The sequence below is a fragment of the Mustela nigripes genome, chromosome 12, assembly GCF_022355385.1.
Source record: "Mustela nigripes isolate SB6536 chromosome 12, MUSNIG.SB6536, whole genome shotgun sequence".
Taxonomy (NCBI): Eukaryota; Metazoa; Chordata; class Mammalia; order Carnivora; family Mustelidae; genus Mustela; species Mustela nigripes.
In genome coordinates this window covers 84,524,040-84,542,650 of record NC_081568.1, presented here as the reverse complement: position 1 = coordinate 84,542,650, position 18,611 = coordinate 84,524,040, and the positions used below count along the sequence as shown (strand labels likewise).

The following is an 18,611-nucleotide window of genomic DNA, read 5'->3' as shown; positions in this document are numbered from 1 at the left end:
ATAACTACCAGCAATTCTCCTTGTCTTCTCTAATCCTTTTATTCTGTATATAGATGAGTCCACTCATAGAATCAACTCCTCTTTGAAAACTAAATAGCACCTTCTGCAAAATTCCACACTGTGTAGTGTTACCATTTCTTTCTTTTATTACTGGAAAGAAAAGCAATGATATTTTACCTATGGCCCAAAATGTATGAAGTAATAACACGATACATAAAAATCAAATTGTTGGGCACCTAGCTGGCTTGGTCGATAAAACATGCACCTCTTAACCTCAGGTTTGTGAGTTCATAGGCCATATCGGGTGTGGAGCCTACTTTAAAAAAATAACAATAATAATAACTTTCAAACTATTCATACAAAACAACTCGAAGGCATAATAAATAAAATCATACCTTTATTAATCCTTCAGAAAAGAGAATTTCTATAGTTTCTTTCAAAATAGGAAGTAAACCGCCATGATGAATACCAATTCCTCGCTTCAAGAGAGGAAGTACATGTTCAACCTGTGATTGAAGTATTTTTCAGTAATGTACGAAAAAGGAAAATAGAGTATGTTAAATTAACCAAATTAAGAAAAATGGGCAATGAAAAGCTGTTTAAAGGCATGTTATAACTTTTCAGAATAAAAGCAAAATCCAAACCCATATTCCCACAGATTAACTCAAAACTCAATTCTGCCCTAGCTTTCCTTAATATGAAAAATATACTTTAAATAAAATTCATATATGCACTCCTGCCTCAAATTTTCCAGCATCACTTCATCTTGGCAACTACTAAAGAAATGAGGACAAAGTATACATCTGCACAAAATAAACTTAGTATTAACCAGCTCCAACTAAAAATAAGTATAAAGCTTACTTAACATAAATATGTACTTCGTCTAAAAACAAATTAATTACTGAAGATTCATCCTCATTAACACTTTACCAAATGCAATTACATGTCTACTATTAGTTTTTATAGAAAACTAGGATAACAAAAATGTATAAAGACATGTCTTAGCTCTCAAATACTAATTCAGCTGGGAAGAAAAATTACAAGAAGATCTTCTAAGTTAAACAGTATTTTAGGGTGCCTGGGTGGATCTGCCATTAGGCATCTGCCTTCAGCTCAGGTCATGATCCCAGGGTCCTGGGACTGAGCCTCGAGTTAGGCTTCCTGCTTAGCGGGAAGCCTGCTTCTCCCTCTCGCACTCCCCCTACTTGTGTTCCCTCTCTCGCTCACTCTCACTGTGTGAAATAAATAAATAAAAACCTTAGGAAAAAATTTAGACAGTATTTTAAACACTGAGAAGCAGGGGTGCCTGGGTGGCTCAGTCAGTTAGGCACCTGCCTTCGGCTCAGGTCATGATCCCAGGGTCCTGGGATCCAGTCCCATATCCCACTCTCTGCTCAGCGAGGAGCACGCTTCTCCCTCTCCCTCCACTGTTGCCCATTTGTGCTTGCTCTCTCTCTCTCTCTCTCTGTCAAATAAATAAGTAAATAAATAAAATCTTAAAAAAAAATAAAAAATAAACACTGAGAAACATGATATTATCTTTTTACCATGAATTCTTTACATATGAGAGTAATCACTTGGAAGCAGAATATAATCTCTCAACTTTTATTTCACAAAACAAAATTTTCATGCCTTAGGTCACATTACCGGAGTTCTCAGGTTTGGATGCACATTAGAATCATCTGGAGAGCTTCTGAAAGATTCTAATGACCACAAAACACATCTGACCAATTAATCAGAACCTCTGGGAGTGGCACCCAGTCATCAGTATATTTTAGAAATCCCCAAGCAATTCTAATAATTGAAGAAAAAATTCTCTGGAGTAAAAGTAGAGTAGACATTAAATTCCTCACTGAACACAGGATTTTCATTAGATGTTTTGTTTGGCAGACTTCTGAATTAAGCAATTTAGTGACTGGGGTGCCTGAGTGGCTCAGACAGTTGAGCATCTGACTTTTTTCAAAGACTTTATTTATTCGAGAGAGAAGGGGAGAGAGCACAAGCAGAGGGAAAAGGCAGAGGAAGAGGAAGAAGCAGATTCTCCACTGAGCAGGGAGCTTGACATGGAACTGGATCCCTGGACCCTATGTCGGGCACGGAGTGTGGAGCCTGATTGGGGTTCTGTTTCCCTCTCCCTCAGCCCCTCCCCTGCTCATATACACACATACACACACACACTCTCTCTCTCTCTTTAAAAAAAAAAAAGAAAAAAAAGAAAAGAAAAAAGAAATTTAGTGACTTAAAAATATTTACTAAGTGTGTAAACAATGCAATATGTAGTAATAAAACCAAGAAAGGCAAGTAAAAAGAGGCTATCACACTTAATATCCACATTTTACTTAATGACACTAAACACAAACCTGAGGGAGTTTTTTATCCTCATCAGACAAGCAGTCTATGGCATTACTGAATACTTCTTCAACCATCTTCTTTTCTTCATCTAAGAAAAAATTCAAAGGTACATAAATATCTAAGTCAATCAGTGATATACCAAACTTCACAGATTTCCAAGAGTATAGGTTTATAAAGAATAAAAGTAGAGTATTTAATACAGAAGACAAAAGTAGATTAAAATTACTATTTAATAAAATTCACTGCCTTTCAAAATATATCTAACAGAATTCATCCACGAATAAAAGTACTATCTTATAAAATTAACAAAAACTACACTAAGTGCCATATATCTAAGTCTTACAATTACAGATCACAGGGATAATTTATACCCGTTATTGAGGAAAATGAGATTTACAGCAAATAATAGAGGCTGCTATTATTAACTGTTAGAGGAGCAATGCCAAAGTCTATGCCGTTAACTATTATACTGTCTTACTGTACAATGTCTATTTAATAACAGGTAGTCAATAAATATTTGTTCAATTAATCAGTATTAAGCAAATGCAGCACCGGTGGTTATAAGGAAACAGATCTAAGTAGAGCAATTCACTCAACTGAAAAATAAAATATTACTAGCTTCAGGAGTTTATATGGAATATCTGTTTTTACTTTGCCAATGGAGAAGTAAAAATTAGCTCTAAAATGCATGGGTTTAATTAATAACACTTTGATAATGAAAGCAATACCACAGATATTTGATTTTGGGTGATCAAGGATATTATTTACTTCTCATTATATAGGATTACATAGGTAAAAGTATGAACTGAATAATAAATGGGCTTGTATAAAGTATGCCAAATTTTTGGCTAGGTTATGCTACTATCTTGCTGTGTAACTTTAAATGAGTTACATTCACAGATAATATGTGAGAAAAATTTATTAATTTAATACAAGTTATCTTACTTTATTTTTTAAAATTTATTTATTTGACAGATCACAAGTAGACTGAGAAGTAGGCAGAGAGAGGAGGAAGCAGGCTCCCCGCTGAGCAGAGAGCCCGATACGGGGCTTGATCCCGGGACCCTGAAACCATGACCTGAGCTGAAGACAGAGGCTTTGACCCACTGAGCCACCCAGGAGCCTCATCTTACTTTATTTAAAGGTTATACCACAATTAGGTAAAGGGCAGGTCTTCTGGTTTGGATTTTTAGAAGAATGAAGCACAGTACTCTTTACGCAGAAAGTGATTTGACCAAGTAACCTAGCCTTAAGTTGTCACACAGAGAGCCACAGTAACAAAGGAGTTTATGGCAATGAAGTACAAGAGGGTATATTCCTAGTATTTTTCAGTAGGCCCTTTGGATTTTACACAAAGCAATGTACTTAAACATTACAATAAAACAAAAGAAAAAGAAGGAAATGATAAAACAAGGCCTTTTATAAAACTGTAATGAGTACATTCCAGTAACTGTAATGTGAACTGCATATCCTAGCAATACATAACAGATTAATCATAAGATTAATCTTCTTACTAAAATATTTATATTTATTTTCACATAACATTAAAACTGTGTTGAAATTATATAGTACCTGTGTTAAAATCTAATTTGGTCATCTGAAGTGCATAGGCTTCACAATCTTTCTTACTGAAACTGAAAATAATTACAGGTTGAAAATTTCTTTCCATAATCATCTTCACGATCTTGAACACATTGGATGGTCCTGCAAAAAGAATATATAAACCACACCCCAAAATTAACTCAGAATGGAATACAGACCTAAATATAAAATCTTTAACTATAAAACTCTTAAAAACTATAGAGGAATAAATATCCATGATTTGCTATTAGGCAAAGCATTCCTAGGTATAATACAAAAAGCACAAGCAACAAAAGAAAAAAAAAAACCAGATAAGCTGGATTTCATTAAAATTAAAAACTCTGGTACTTCAACAGACACCAACAATAAAGGGAAAAGAGAACCTTTACCCACAGAATGGGAAAAAGTAGGTAAGGATCTACTATTCCGAGTATATAACAAATTCTTATAATTCAACAACAACAAAAAAAAAGACAATTTCATTTTTAAATGGGGAAAAGATTTGAATAAGTATTTCTCCAAATAAGACACACAAATGGCCAAGAAGCACATTAAAAGATACATCATTAGCCATGAGAAAAATGCAAATTAAAACTACACTGAGATACCAGTTCATACCATTATGATGACTATATTAAAAGAGATTACAGTGAGTACGGGTAAGGATGTGGAGTAAATGGAAACTTCATATTCTTTTGATGGGAATGTAATATGGGGCTGCCACTTTGGAAAATAATTTGGCAGTTATTCCAAAGATTGAACACAGAAATACCATGACTCAGAATTCCAATGTTAGGTATACATTCAATGAGAAGAGAAAACATACATTTACATAAAAACTGGTAGATTACAAATATTTACAACAGCATCACTCACAAGAATCAACAAAGAGAAATAACCCAAATGTTCAACAACTGATGAATGGATAAATAAAATATGATACATTCATTTAATACAATTTTTTTTTATTATAAAAGGAATTAAGGACTAACATGCTTTCATCACTTGAAAACAAACTGAGTGAAAGAAGCCAGATGCTGAAGACCACACAAATTATGACTCCATTTATATGAAACATTCAGAAAAGGAAAATAAGAGACAGAAGGTAGATTAGTGATTGTGTAAGGCTGAGGGGCAGGCGAAGAGGTTAGAAGAAATGAAAAATAACTGCTAAGGAATAAAGGACTTCTTTTTGAGTTGATGCAAATGTTCTAGAATTAGTAGTTGCATAAGTTTGTGAATACACTAAAATACACTGAATTATGCACTGAAAAATGGCAATTTTAATGGTGTACTAATTTCAATAAAAAATTGTGGTGATGGCTGCATAATTCTGTTACATGGTAATAACTATGAAATGGTATACTTTAATGAATAAATTATATAGTACATGAATTATATTTCAATGTCATATAAGAAAAAAGAGATGTGCCTTTATTTATACAATTTTATCTTATACTATCTAGATCTTTATATAGCTTCCCAAGGGGAAAAAATGAACAAAGTTCCACATTACCTTTTGTTCCTCCTTTCCGTCCCTTCTGATCTCCTTTTGCCAAATCACCAGCATCTCGAAGTACTTGCATTGCAGTATTAAAATTATCTTCTCTGAAGTCACCCTGGAATCAGATTTCTAAATAACCTCACTAATATTTAACCACAATACAAACATTTTTTTCATACCTCAAAACAGAGCTTCCTCAAAAATAAAAATAATGTAGAAATTATTACAAAGGTCACTGAAAGAGTTAAAAAATGTTGTGTATAATAGGTTATAAAAGGGAGAGATATTAAAACTGGGAAAAGCAAAACATAAGATATCTGAAACATGTCCTAAGTCCCTATTCTTCAGGCATTTTAAAACACTGGGAAAGAAGAAGGAAAAAAAACTGGGAAAGAAGAAAAATCTTCATTTATGCATAAGACAAACACAACTTTTACATATAATTTTTGAAATAAAACTACATACAAACCCAACAATTCTGGACCACAAAACTACTTAAGAAAAAAAATGGACTTCTACCATTCTACTTCAGTTTAAGTAAAAATAGGTAGGAACAAGCAAGGATGACATTATAGGTAAGAATCACAATTACTCCCAGTGATGGGTAATAAGGGCAAGTATTGCAGTAAGCACTGGGTGTTAAACACAAATAATGAATCATGGAACGCTACATCAAAAACTAATGAAGTACTTATGGTGACTAACATAACATTAAAAAAAATCATAATTACTCCCTTACATTTTCATCAACCACAAGGTGCAGGCCATCTCCCCCTGCTGGAAAAATGTAGTGTTGCAAAGGAGTAGGCCGATAGTCTGTGTAAATTACATGACAAGGCTGTAAAAAAAAAAAAAAGAAAAAAGAAAAACAATTAAACACATAATTTTATTTCTTCAAAATAATATTTAACCTACCTAGAAGATCTTGAAGAAATAAACTTTTGAATTCAACATTTTAAAAAGAGAAAAAACTTAAAAAAAATATCAAAACCGGGCAAGAGAAAAATGTGGAAAAATTAGGTCTATTAAATTATACTACCATCTATTCCCTAATCAGGGCCAAAAACATGATGTGAGCTTCAATAATGATCTTGGATTCATACCCTAGACCTGTGATGCCATAATTAAAGACAACGCATACTCCTACATAGCAGTAGTATGGTGACAGAGAATACACCTTGGGGTAAAATGGGATTTTTTTTGCTCCACAAAGGTTTTTCGGAGCTTTACTAATTTGATCTAGCTCCTCCAGAAGATCAAATAGGTTTCTATCTTACAGAAGCAACAAGGATATTACAAAATCCCATTAGAGAGCTTATAAACAGATAACGGTAAGAATACTGGTAAAAAGGGGGAAAAAAGGGCAGGAAAGTTGGACTACAAAAACAGAAGGGAAACACAGTAAAAAGGCTATGTTAACATAACAAGAATCAAATCACATGCTCAGGAGATGCACAGCTTTTTCCTGGTACTGAGGTCTTAGAGGAAATTCTCTACCGTAAGGCCTCACTCAATGAGTAAATGCAGTAATTTCCAAACCTGGGAAATAATCAAGATCAGGTTAGGAGCTTACAAGCCCCTACTCTCAGACATGCTTATATATTGGGTTTAAGATGGCACTTACAAATACACACTTGTGGGGCACCTGGGTGACTCAATGGGTTAAGCCTCTGCCTTCAGCCAGGTCACGATCTCAGTGTCCTGGGATTGAGCCCCGTATCAGGCTCTCTGCTCAGCAGGGAACCTACTTTCCCCTCTCTCTGCCTGCCTCTCTGCCTACTTGTGATCTCTCTCTCTATTAAATAAATAAATATTTTTTTAAAAAAAGAAAAAGAAAAATACACACTTGTAAGAGGCTAGTCAGGTGATTCTGACAAGCCTGTACTTGATGTGAGACATAGTTTCACATTAAAGTCTTCTTAATCCTAGGCAGCATCAAGAACAAAGTATAAAAGACAGCAAAGTCAACTTCCAATGTTTTAAATACTGAAGACATCAAAAAGAAAGAAAATACCTGCTTATGTAAATGGCAGATCCATTCAGCAAACTGTCGGGCATTTGGAATAGTAGCCGAAAGAAACACATAGTGGACATTGTCAGGAAGCAAAATAATAGTTTCTTCCCATACAACACCACGCTCTGGGAAAAAAAAAATTATATATGTACACACTTTGGAATTCAGAGTCACTTTTTTAACAAGTCATCTAAAATTATTACCTCTCAAGCTCAGTAATTAGAAATGTAGACCACTTTCCACAAAAATATTTTTAGCCATAGACCCTAAACGAAAACTACTTTCTTTCTTACGATGAATTTATCCAATAGATAGTAAACTAAACCACTAAAACCACAATGTACTCTGAAACAACAGCCTGCAAAGAGCAGCTCCAGACCGAATACTTTTCACACAGCATAACAAGAGTCCCATGACATTGTAAACAGTATTTCCATCTCACTTTGAGAAACAAAAGTTAAGGGGCGCCTGGGTGCCTCAGTGGGTTGAGCCTCTGCCTTCGGCTCAGGTCATGATCTCAGGGTCCTGGGATCGAGCCACGCATTGGGCTGTCTGCTCGGCGGGGAGCCTGCTTCCCCCTCTCTCTTTGCCTGCCTCTCTCTGTCTACTTGTGGTCTTTCTGTCAAATAAATAAAATCTTAAAAAAAAAAAAAGTTAATGGCTTGTAGAAAAGTTACAGCAACAAATTTTAAAGACACACCATTACTATACCATAAAACATCTTTCAACCAAATCACCCTCATGATCTCTACACCTGAAAGACAAATTTCATTAGCACCAAAAGTATGCCAGTTTTTATTTAATGGGAAAAACTAGAAAAATCAATTTGAGAGTTTCCCCCTAAAATAAAAAATCAGGAGCTCCTGGGTGGCTCAGTCATTAAGCATCTGCCTTCGGCTCAGGTCATGATCCCAGAGTCCTGGGATTACTGAGCCCCACATCAGGCTCCTTGCTCAGGGGGAAGCCTGCTCCCCACCCCACCACCAACTCCCCCTGCGTGTGTTCCCTCTCTCACTGTCTCTGTCAAATAAATAAACAAAATCTTCAAAAAAAAAAAAATCAATACAGGATTCCTGATTTCAAAACCTAAACAGCTCTGGTCAGAACTTAATTTAATTTTATGAATTCGAAAGCAGTGAAATGTTTAAAGGGCAAATGATTTCATAAATTGTTATTACTTTCACTATAAATACAGGCTAACTGAGGGCCTTATTTAAAAAAAAAAAAAACTAAGTTTTAAGTGTGGACACGTTAAACATTTAACTTTTAAATGTTAACAGTACCCCTCCCAGTTCCACTCCAAATTCCAAGTATACTTACAATAGTGTCATAGTTCACGTAAAAGAATATTTTTTTCTCATTTGTATTTTGTAATCCCTATTTAGTATTTTTAATCATAAACCTGCATTTCTTAGTTTTTAAAAACTAAAATACTAATAAAACCAAGTAAGCTGGGGCGCCAGGGTGGCTCAGTCATTCAAGCATCTGCCTTCAGCTCAGGTTATGATCCCCAGGTCTTGGGATCAAGCTCAGCAGGAAGCCTGCTTCTCTCCTTCTCCCTCTCCCACTCCCTCTGCTTGTGTTCCCTCTTTCATTGTGTCTCTTTCTGTCAAATAAATATATAAAATCTTAAAAACAACAACAATAAAACAAGTTAACTCTAGGCTAAAAGCTTTAAAAATTTCCTTAACACTTATTTTACTTATTTTGGAGAGTTCTCTATTAAAATCCAACCAGCTTAAGGGTGCCTGGGCGGCTCAGTTGGTTAGCTGTCTGCCTTGCACTCTGGTCATTATCTCCGGATCCCAGACTGAGCCCAGCGTCAGGCTCCCTGCTAAGCGGGGAACCTGCCTCTTTCCCGCTACTCTGCTTGCTAATGCTCTCTCTCTTCCAAATTAATCTTTTAAAAAAATAATTAAAAAAATTAAACTAGCCTTAGTTCTAATTGTTTATTATAAATTTGCATTTTCACACCCAGAGTTACTAGTTAAAAGAAGCTGAAGTTAAAAACCCATCAGAAGCTGAAGTTAAAAACCCATCAGAAATACTATACCACGTTACCCACAATTTAGTTTATTAGAACTCTAGCCACATGAATAGTGAAAGCAAAATTTAACAACTACTTACTCAAAATTCCCAATGCCCTTTTGAAGGAAAATAAATGGCACACATCTCAGGAACACAGGAGAACATACCTGAATCTCTCATGTAATGAATTTCATCAAATATGACCCATGCTACTTCTCGCATAACTTCTGAACCTCTGTAGAGCATGCTTCTCAAAATCTAAAAAAATACAAATAATTTGGCAAAATTTGGCAGTTCTCTCTAGTGAAGAATTTTGGAAATACTTTAATGGAAACATTAAAATAATTTAGGTTACTTATCTTAAATATATCTCATAAATCAAATAATAGTCCTTCTCTCATGAAACCAATATAAATGACTTCTCAACAGTTAGTATTCAGGCACAATTCATGGAGAGAATTATTATCCCCTCTATCTACATATATCTTAAGTATGAAGCCACTTCACTGTAATATAACACTCATCACAAGATCCACACTATCTAGGATATGAGAATAACTTAAACTTATCTTCTATTTAACATATGGTACTTTATACTGTTTACTGATTTTTTTCTTCTTCCTCTCACAACATGGATACTTTCTGGCAACCATATCCTGATTTTTGACTTAAAGTAAATCTATACATGGAAAGAAATTTTGGGAATGGAAACTTACTTTGGGCACCAAAATGAAAAGTGAGCAATGCTTTTGGCTGGCTCTGCAGGCCAGAAGTTAATTTATATTCCCTATAGACCATGTCCTTGTAAAATGCAGGGATATAATACAAGAATGTATAAAAGTACTTGGTATGCCAAGACAGCTAACTGTGTTCAAAACATAAAATATTTTATGTATTTAAGTTTTAAGTAAGATTTAACTATGACTATGGGAAGAAGTTTAACTCACTTGGACATTTTTCAAAAAGTTATTTATGTATTTGTATCAACTAAAATGCAAAAAAAAAATCAAATGGAAGGAAAAGCCCCTACTTACATGAAACTGTATGCAGAACTGTCAATGTATTTTCATGTCACTGACAGTAAGTCTTTAAAAATATTTGGGAAAAAATTCTATCTATGTCATATGACAAGAAACAGGATTAGTAATTTACAACTAAATTTATGGAATTACTAAAGCACTCAGAAAATAAAGTATTACATTTTATCTATATAGAGCAACTGATAAAGTCTTATATATTCTAACCGTAGATACATTAATTAGAATTAAAAGGGAAAAATTGGATGAGGCACCATATAAATTACCTCTGTAGTCATAACAAGACAAGACGCTGTAGGATTAATAGTAACATCTCCAGTCATCAATCCAACATCTTGAAATTCTTCATACATTTCCCGGTATTTCTGGTTACTCAGAGCCTTAATTGGGCTGGTAAATATTACACGTTGTTTTTCTCTTAAGGCCAATGCAATGGCGTATCTAAAACCAATTAAGAATAAAGCATCTAAAACCTTTTCTTTAAAGTACATAATTTTTTAAATTCTATTAATATAGAATTATGTCCCAACTTCCCCTAATTACTTATCTTAAATGGACGTGGCAGAACAGAAATATCTTGTTCTGTTTACTAGTGACAAGCTATTAAAGTAATAATTAATAATAATTAATTAAGTAATGAAATGTAGTGGTCTAAATAAGCAAGAATATTTAACTATGGTCTATTGGCATTAATGTACTTAAACTGCTAATACCAATAGGTTACTAATGGTTACCCTATTTCTTGGAAGTAAAATACTTTTGATTCTATAAAAAAGTTGAGAGACTCTGCCCATCAGTTTATACATATATAAACAATTAGCAAACATGGGAAAATGAAATTTGTTCTACTGAGTTTCAAAAATAAGTTCATCTATATGTACTCTTTCCCCACATGTAATAATTATCAAATCATTCCTTGCCGGGGAATTATGACTGGTTCTAATTTTATAAAAAATCTTCCACAACTTTAGCAAACTGAAATATAGTAGTTTCGTAGGGTTGTTTTTTTTTTTAAGATTTTTATCTATCTGATAGAGAGAGACCATAAGCAGGCAGAGAGGCAGGCAGAGAGCGAGGGGGAAGCAGGCTCCCCTCTGAGCAGAGAGCCCAATGCAGTGCTCGATCCCAGGACCCTGGGATTATGATCCAAGCTGAAGGCAGAGGCTTTAACCCACTGAGCCACCCAGGTGCCCCAGTAGTTTTGTTCTTTTTTAAGGTAAATTCTATTAAGTATTTAAATAAAGACCATGAAATGATAACTAAGCTTAGCACTGTGGTAGAGTTTCCTTCTTTAAAATATAATTCTGGCCCACAACAGGCTTATAACCTATTTGCGGAAATAAAAATAATATTCATCACAGCTGTATAAACAGATTCCTCAAATAGTGAAATAAATAATTAAGTGTCGAAACACGGTCAAATACACAGTTCAAGAAATAGGTATGAAACAGAAAAGGATATAAAGATGCTATAATATATTAAATAACTGTCCACTTCTGAACAAAAAATTAGAAGATATAAAAAGAAAAAGGGAAGTATGATCCATACTCAGGGAAAAAAGCAGTCATGAGAAACTAATTCTTAGTTGGTCCAGATGTTGGACTTAGTAGACAAAGACTTAAATGCAGCTATCAGAAACACGTGCAAAAAAATGGAAGGAAGCCATGTTCTAAGAATTTAAAAAAAAGTAGAGGCTAATTATTAAACAAACAGGTCATCACAACAGAGAAGCTGAAACTATGACATAAATAAATGAAAACACTACAGATGAAAAGTGTAACAGAAAGGAAGAATTCACTAGATGGGCTCAAGAGCAGATTTGAGATGACAGAACAATGTCTGTAAATATGAAGATAGATCAACAAAAATAATCAAACTGAAAGAAAGAAACAGAAGAAAAAAATAGAGAACCTTGTGTCCCACTGGAAGATCCAAAGTGAGAAAAAAAAAGTTTTGAAAAAAATACAATGAAAACTTCCTAAATTTGTTTAAAAAATATAAATCTACAGATCCAACAAGCACAATGGACCAAAGCAGGAAAAAGTAAAAAAGAAGTACACATGGAAACACTGTCAAACTCTGAATAACAAAGACAAACGGGAAGTCTTCAAAGTAGAAAGAAAACATTAAACATTGGGAAATATTAAAAGACCGAAATCAAACTTTTGGAGATGAAAAATGCAATGTCTGGTTTGAAATACACTCGATAAAAATAAAACAGATTAGACATTGCAGAAAAAAGATGAATATACTTTAAGACCTATCAAGAAAAGGTGTCCAAGTGAAGAAGAATCAACTCCAAAAAACAAAATAGTAAGAAAGAGTATAAGTGGGCTGTGAGACAACCTAAAGTGGCATGACAGAAGTTTAAGTGAGTCCCCAAGGAATAGGAAGAAGGGATATGTTTCAAATAAAAAATAGGTGAAAGTATCTCAAATGTGATGAAAACTATGATAAACATACAAATCTGAGAAACTCAAACATAAGAAACTCAAACTCAAACTCAAACATAAGAAACCTGAGAAGAACTATGTAAAGTCACATCATAACCAAACTGCTTCAAAACAGTAACGAAATTAAAAAGAGCCAAACATCCCACCAGAGCAATACGCAAAGAAGCAGGAAAATACTGACCTATAATGAAAGGAAAAGTCAATCAGAACAGATGAAGAGGTAACACAGATGTAACAGTAATCCGTATGTTCAAGAAACTAGAAGAGGGACGCCTGGGTGGCTCAGTCAATTAAGTGCCTTCGGCTCAGGCATGATCTCAGGGTCCTGGGATCAAGCCTACATCAGGCTCTCTGATGGTTGGGGGGAATCTGCTTCCCTCTTTTCTCCCTCCCCCATGCTCGTGTGCTCCCTCTCTCAAATAAGTAAATAAAATCTTTAAAAGAAAAAAAAGAAGCTAGAAGAAAGTTAAATAGTAAGCAGAGATGTGGGAAATAAAAAGTAAAAACCACACACACAGGTAAACTATTAACAAGGAAAAATATAGTATGAGATGAAAATGCAATGAATGGGATTAATGACCTTATAGGCAATGCGGAAGCAAAGATTAACGAAATGGAAGATAGAGCATTAGAAAAGACCCAAATGAAACATACAAAATAGTATACACACAAAAAAACATACTACCAGTAAATCATGAGACAACTTTAAGTGGCCTAATGTAATCCTAATTATAGTCCTCGAAGAGGAGCCATAACAATGAAAAAACAAATCCAAAGCACAAGAAAAAACTACATGAAAAAACTACATCAAGCCTCACCAAAAACTGCTTAAAACCACTGTTAATGATAAAATCTTAAAGCAGCCAAGTAAAAAAGATGCATTATCTGCAGAGGAAAGGGGATTTCCTGTCATAAACTATACAAGTCAAAAGGTACTCTTAAAAGAATCAGAATTCTATATTAAGTGCAACTATCTTCCAAAAATGAAGACAAGGTAAAAGGTATTTAAGACATGCAAAAGTTGAAAGAATTTGTCATCAGGATATTTGTACTACCATAAACTGTGAAGGAGTTTCTTCGGGAAGAAGGAAAAATAATGCCACACAGCAATCTGAATCAAACAACACGTCAAAACATATCAAAATATTTTGAAATCATATCAAAAGCATTTCCTAAATATACCAAGTCACACAAAACAAAATCTGTGGGGCAGCTACAGCAATATTAAACATATATCTATACCACTAAATGCCTGTATTAGTAAAAGAAAAGTCTCAAATCAATGACTTTACCTTTCCTCCCTAAAAAACTAGAAAAAGGAGATCAAATGAATCCCACAAATCCAAATCTAAATCCTAAAATAGAATAAAACTGTAGACCAATATCCTTCATGAACATATATGCAAATGATAGTCTACCAACAGGAACTTTTTTGGGGTTCCTACATCCCAGAGAAACATGGTGGGGGGCTCCCCCACTCACACAGGAAGCAATTCTTACTAGCAGGGTGTCTTGGGATTTTAATTAAATGCTGACACTCCCCAGAGATAGCATCAGATTGTACAGATTAAGGACTCAGTTCCTCAAAGACTGCCCTCCAGCCCCCAATTGCCAGTAGCAAGCCCCAGCCCAGTTACCTGGCCATTACAGGCTTCAGACTGAAGGTTCCAACAACTTCCTCCCTGGTATAGATCAATGCTAGAGTGGCTCGCAGAACTCAGGAAACACTTACTTAACATTTATCAATATATTAAAGAATATAAATCAATAACCAGATGAAGAAATATGTAAGCAAAGGACAAAGAGCTTCCATGCCCTTTCTATCCAGGAGCACACTCTTCTGGACCATCTCTTTAGGGATATCTGCACATGTTCCCCAACCTGGAAGTTCACCAACCTGAGTCCTTTTGGGTTTTTATAGAAGTTTCACTCCATAGTCATGACTAAGTCATTGGCCACTGGCTGATTCAACCCCCAGGCCACTTCTATCTACCCTGGAGATCACACAAGAGGGTCTATGGAACTAAAAGTTCCAAACCTAATCACATAAGTGGTTCTCCTGGCTATAACCCCCATCCAAAAGTGACATCTCTAACCTTGCTCTATCGCATGAAATTCCAAGGGTTTTAGGAACTTTGACTCAGGAACCATGGTTGAAGAGCAAATAAAAACATGAAATGTGTATTTGGTCATTCCAATGACCAAATATGTATTTCTAATAAATCATAATATTGTTTATTCATAGGGTTATATATATCACAATCCTACAGGATTTATTGCAGGGTTTATCTCAGAGCTGTGTATTATTTGAAAATTAATGTCTTCATCATAGTAACAGGAAAAAAACCATTTGACAAAATACAACACCTAAATATTCTGTATGCGCATGCGCACGCACACACACGCAAACTTAGAATAGAAGGGAACATCCTCAAGTTGATAAAAGACATCTGTGAAACACCTACAGATAACAGCATGCTGATGGTGAACTTAGTATTAGGAACAAGGCAAAGATGTCCCCTCTCATCACTTCTATTCAACATTGTACTGGATGTCCCAATAAGTGAATAAGGAAAGACATTAAGAGTACTGAAAATAAAAAGGAAAAGTGTTTTTATTTACAGAAATCAAACAGAAAAACTTAAAACTTTTAAACGGTAAAATAAGAAACAAAGTTATTTTAAAATTTCATTTAAAAAGCACAAAGAGAACAAAAATGGAACAGAGAAGCACAAGATAGCCAGAAAACAATTAACAAAATGGCAGTAGGTACACACCTATAAGTAATAACTTTAAATGTAAACAGACTAAATTCTACCATAAAAGACAGATGGCTTAATGGATTAAAAACTACACTCAGCTATATGCTACCTAAAAAGATTCACTACAGAGTGTAAGGACACACATACATACTAAAAGTGAAGGAATGGAAAAGGATATTCCATGCAAATGGAAACCAAAAGAAAGCAGGGGAAACTATACTTCTATCAGACAAAACAGACTTTAAAACAAAGACTATAATAAGAGATAAAGAACAACATTACATAATAAAAGGGTCAATCCAATAAGAGGATATAAGCTAACACAGGAATACCTACATATATAAAACAACTATAAACAAACCTAAAATTTCCTTTATATATTTTTTTAAAGATTTTATTTATTTGACAGATACACAGAGCATAGGCAGGGGGAAGGGCAGGCAGAGGGAGAGAAGAAGCAGGCTCCCCGACAAGCAGGGAGCTCAATGCAGGCCTCGATCCGAAGGCTGATGATTATTAACCGACTGAGCCACGCAGGTTTTCCTTTAAAAAGAAAAGCTACTCACTCAGCGCATACAGTCTTTCCTGCTGATGTATGTGCAGATACTAAAACAGACTGGTTATTATCAACACACTGAATGGCTTCTCTTTGAAAAGCATCAAGAATGAACGGGTATTCCTATAAAAAGAAAATAATAATATCTGCATGAAAATTATCTAACCACTATCAGAACACACTGAAAATCAAGAAATGCTAACCCCAAGAGGCATTCTGGGAGCATTTCTTTATGATTCTATTTAGGAAATACACAACCCAATACAGAAAATTAGGAAGAGTAAAAAAACACCTTTCACTAAATGGCAAAGAAGTTAATTCTGCGGTCTAATTTTTAACTTTGCTAATATACACATTATGTTAGTTACTATATAGTAACATTACCGTTTATCAACAACATGTTTTGCGGTAGGCACTGTGCAACACATTTTCCATATATTATTATCAAAAATCTTCACAATAAGCCCTAAAACAGATATTCTTTCCTTTCACAGATGGGAACTCTGAAGCTCTTAAGTCCCTCACATAAGTTCACTCAGCAGACAGAATAATATAGCTCTACTAGACTTTTAAGAGTTCATGCTTACTCCCATCATTCTGCCTACTTAATTTAAAGAAAATATGACTTAGAAAATTTCCATTAATCACTTAAGTTCTATGATCACTTCCAAATCCATTTAATATAAGCATGAGTTTAAGTTTCATTAGAATTTTGTTAAACTCCCAAAGCTATATGTATAACTTATTATACACATGCTTTTTCCCCTAGAGAAAGGTTGATAACGCTATATGTATAACTTATTATACACATGCTTTTTCCCCTAGAGAAAGGTTGATAACTTCCCTCTGACTCTTTAAAAAGACGGAGAACCATTACTTTCATTTTTAAAAATCTCTTCACATGATTTTTTTTCTTTTTATCATGGTTGTTTACTTATGTGGTTCTTACTATATTTGACTTCAGAAGGCTTCTTCTTGGTTTATATACACTGGGAAATATAAAAAAATCTCATTTGAAAGCATTTATCTTTAGAAGATTTTTAGAAAAGAGACATAAAACTATATAAACTGTATTGTCTAGCATACAGACCTTTGCAGCTTTTCCAACTCGAGGTTTAAGTGGTAAATAATCTTCATCTGCAGGAAGTGCAACCTGATGTGGAAAAAAAAAAATCACCAACTTACTATTTGGAGAACTGATACATTCAACACTCCATAATTAATGACAGTTTGAAAAATATAAGTGATAGTGTTCAATAGTCTTAGACACTGTAAAATCAAATAGCTGCCTTTAAGGACAAGACAAGTACTAAAGTGAGAATATCAAAAAACCTCTACCTGCGTTTATCTAATGGTAACGTAATTAACACCTAAGTTTATCTCCCTGAAGAAACTGTCTTTATTAAGGTCTAGGGCCTATCCAAGTTTTGTATTTTCTATAGTCTGATACTAATAAAAGCTAAAAATAGCTGACTGGACATAAAAAGGGATGTTACTACACAAAAAGAAAACTATGAGGAATAAAATGATATTCCCTATTTGCTAAAACAAAACTTCTTTTCCTCCAGTGAAAATTAAGATCTGGAGAGCAGCTCATAATGTATCTAAATTCCCAAGAATCAAACCATTTAGTATATAAATCCACAGGGGCAAAATAAAATACACACAAAGATTAGAAATAATTTACAGTTATAAACAAAATTTCAGTATGTATTACATGAGATTACCCATCTTAGAAATACTAAGAGCTTGGGGTAATTTCCAAGCTGACCCTTGAAACAAGACAGGATTTGAGGCAATTAACTTTCCCCAGCCCCACTCTGAATGTCGAAAATCCATGTGTAACTTTGGATTCCTCCAAAACTTACCTATTAGTATACAGTTAACCAAAGGCCTTACCGATGACATAGTTAAATGCATATTTTATATGTATACTATACTCTTCCAATAATGTAAGCTAGAGAAAAGAATTTAAAGATAATCCTAAGGAAGAGAAAAACAAATTTATAGTACTGTGTTTATCAAAAAATACCTTTTAAGTGGACCTGTGCAGTTCAAAATCACATTGCTCAAGAGTCAACTGTATAATCACCTTAATGTGGGTAGTATTTTGAAAAGATCTAAGTAGATACTAATTATAATTAAGAAAAGTGAAATTTAGTACATTACGAAACCTAATGAATAATACCCAGTAAAATGAATGTGCTAAAAGAAACGTGACATTCTAATGACTAACAGACACATGAAAAACATGTCCATCATTGGCCATCAGGGAGATTTCAAATCAAAACCACACTGAGCGGGGCACCTGGGTGGCTCAGTGG

At 34.4% G+C, this 18,611-nt stretch overlaps 1 protein-coding gene across 1 annotated transcript in view; it reads right to left on the bottom strand.

Annotated features, from left to right (window-relative positions):
* MTREX (Mtr4 exosome RNA helicase) overlaps positions 1-18,611 on the bottom strand; it is a 98,070-nt gene that overhangs the window by 63,993 nt on the left and 15,466 nt on the right. Inside the window, exons 4-13 of the mRNA XM_059417873.1 lie at positions 17,378-17,440; positions 16,298-16,410; positions 10,783-10,957; positions 9,647-9,737; positions 7,452-7,576; positions 6,177-6,275; positions 5,450-5,552; positions 3,925-4,056; positions 2,361-2,440; positions 396-506 (exon numbers count right to left, since the gene is read on the bottom strand). Coding sequence (XP_059273856.1) covers positions 396-506; positions 2,361-2,440; positions 3,925-4,056; positions 5,450-5,552; positions 6,177-6,275; positions 7,452-7,576; positions 9,647-9,737; positions 10,783-10,957; positions 16,298-16,410; positions 17,378-17,440 — 1,092 coding nt within the window. The remainder of the gene's footprint in view (positions 1-395; positions 507-2,360; positions 2,441-3,924; positions 4,057-5,449; positions 5,553-6,176; positions 6,276-7,451; positions 7,577-9,646; positions 9,738-10,782; positions 10,958-16,297; positions 16,411-17,377; positions 17,441-18,611) is intronic.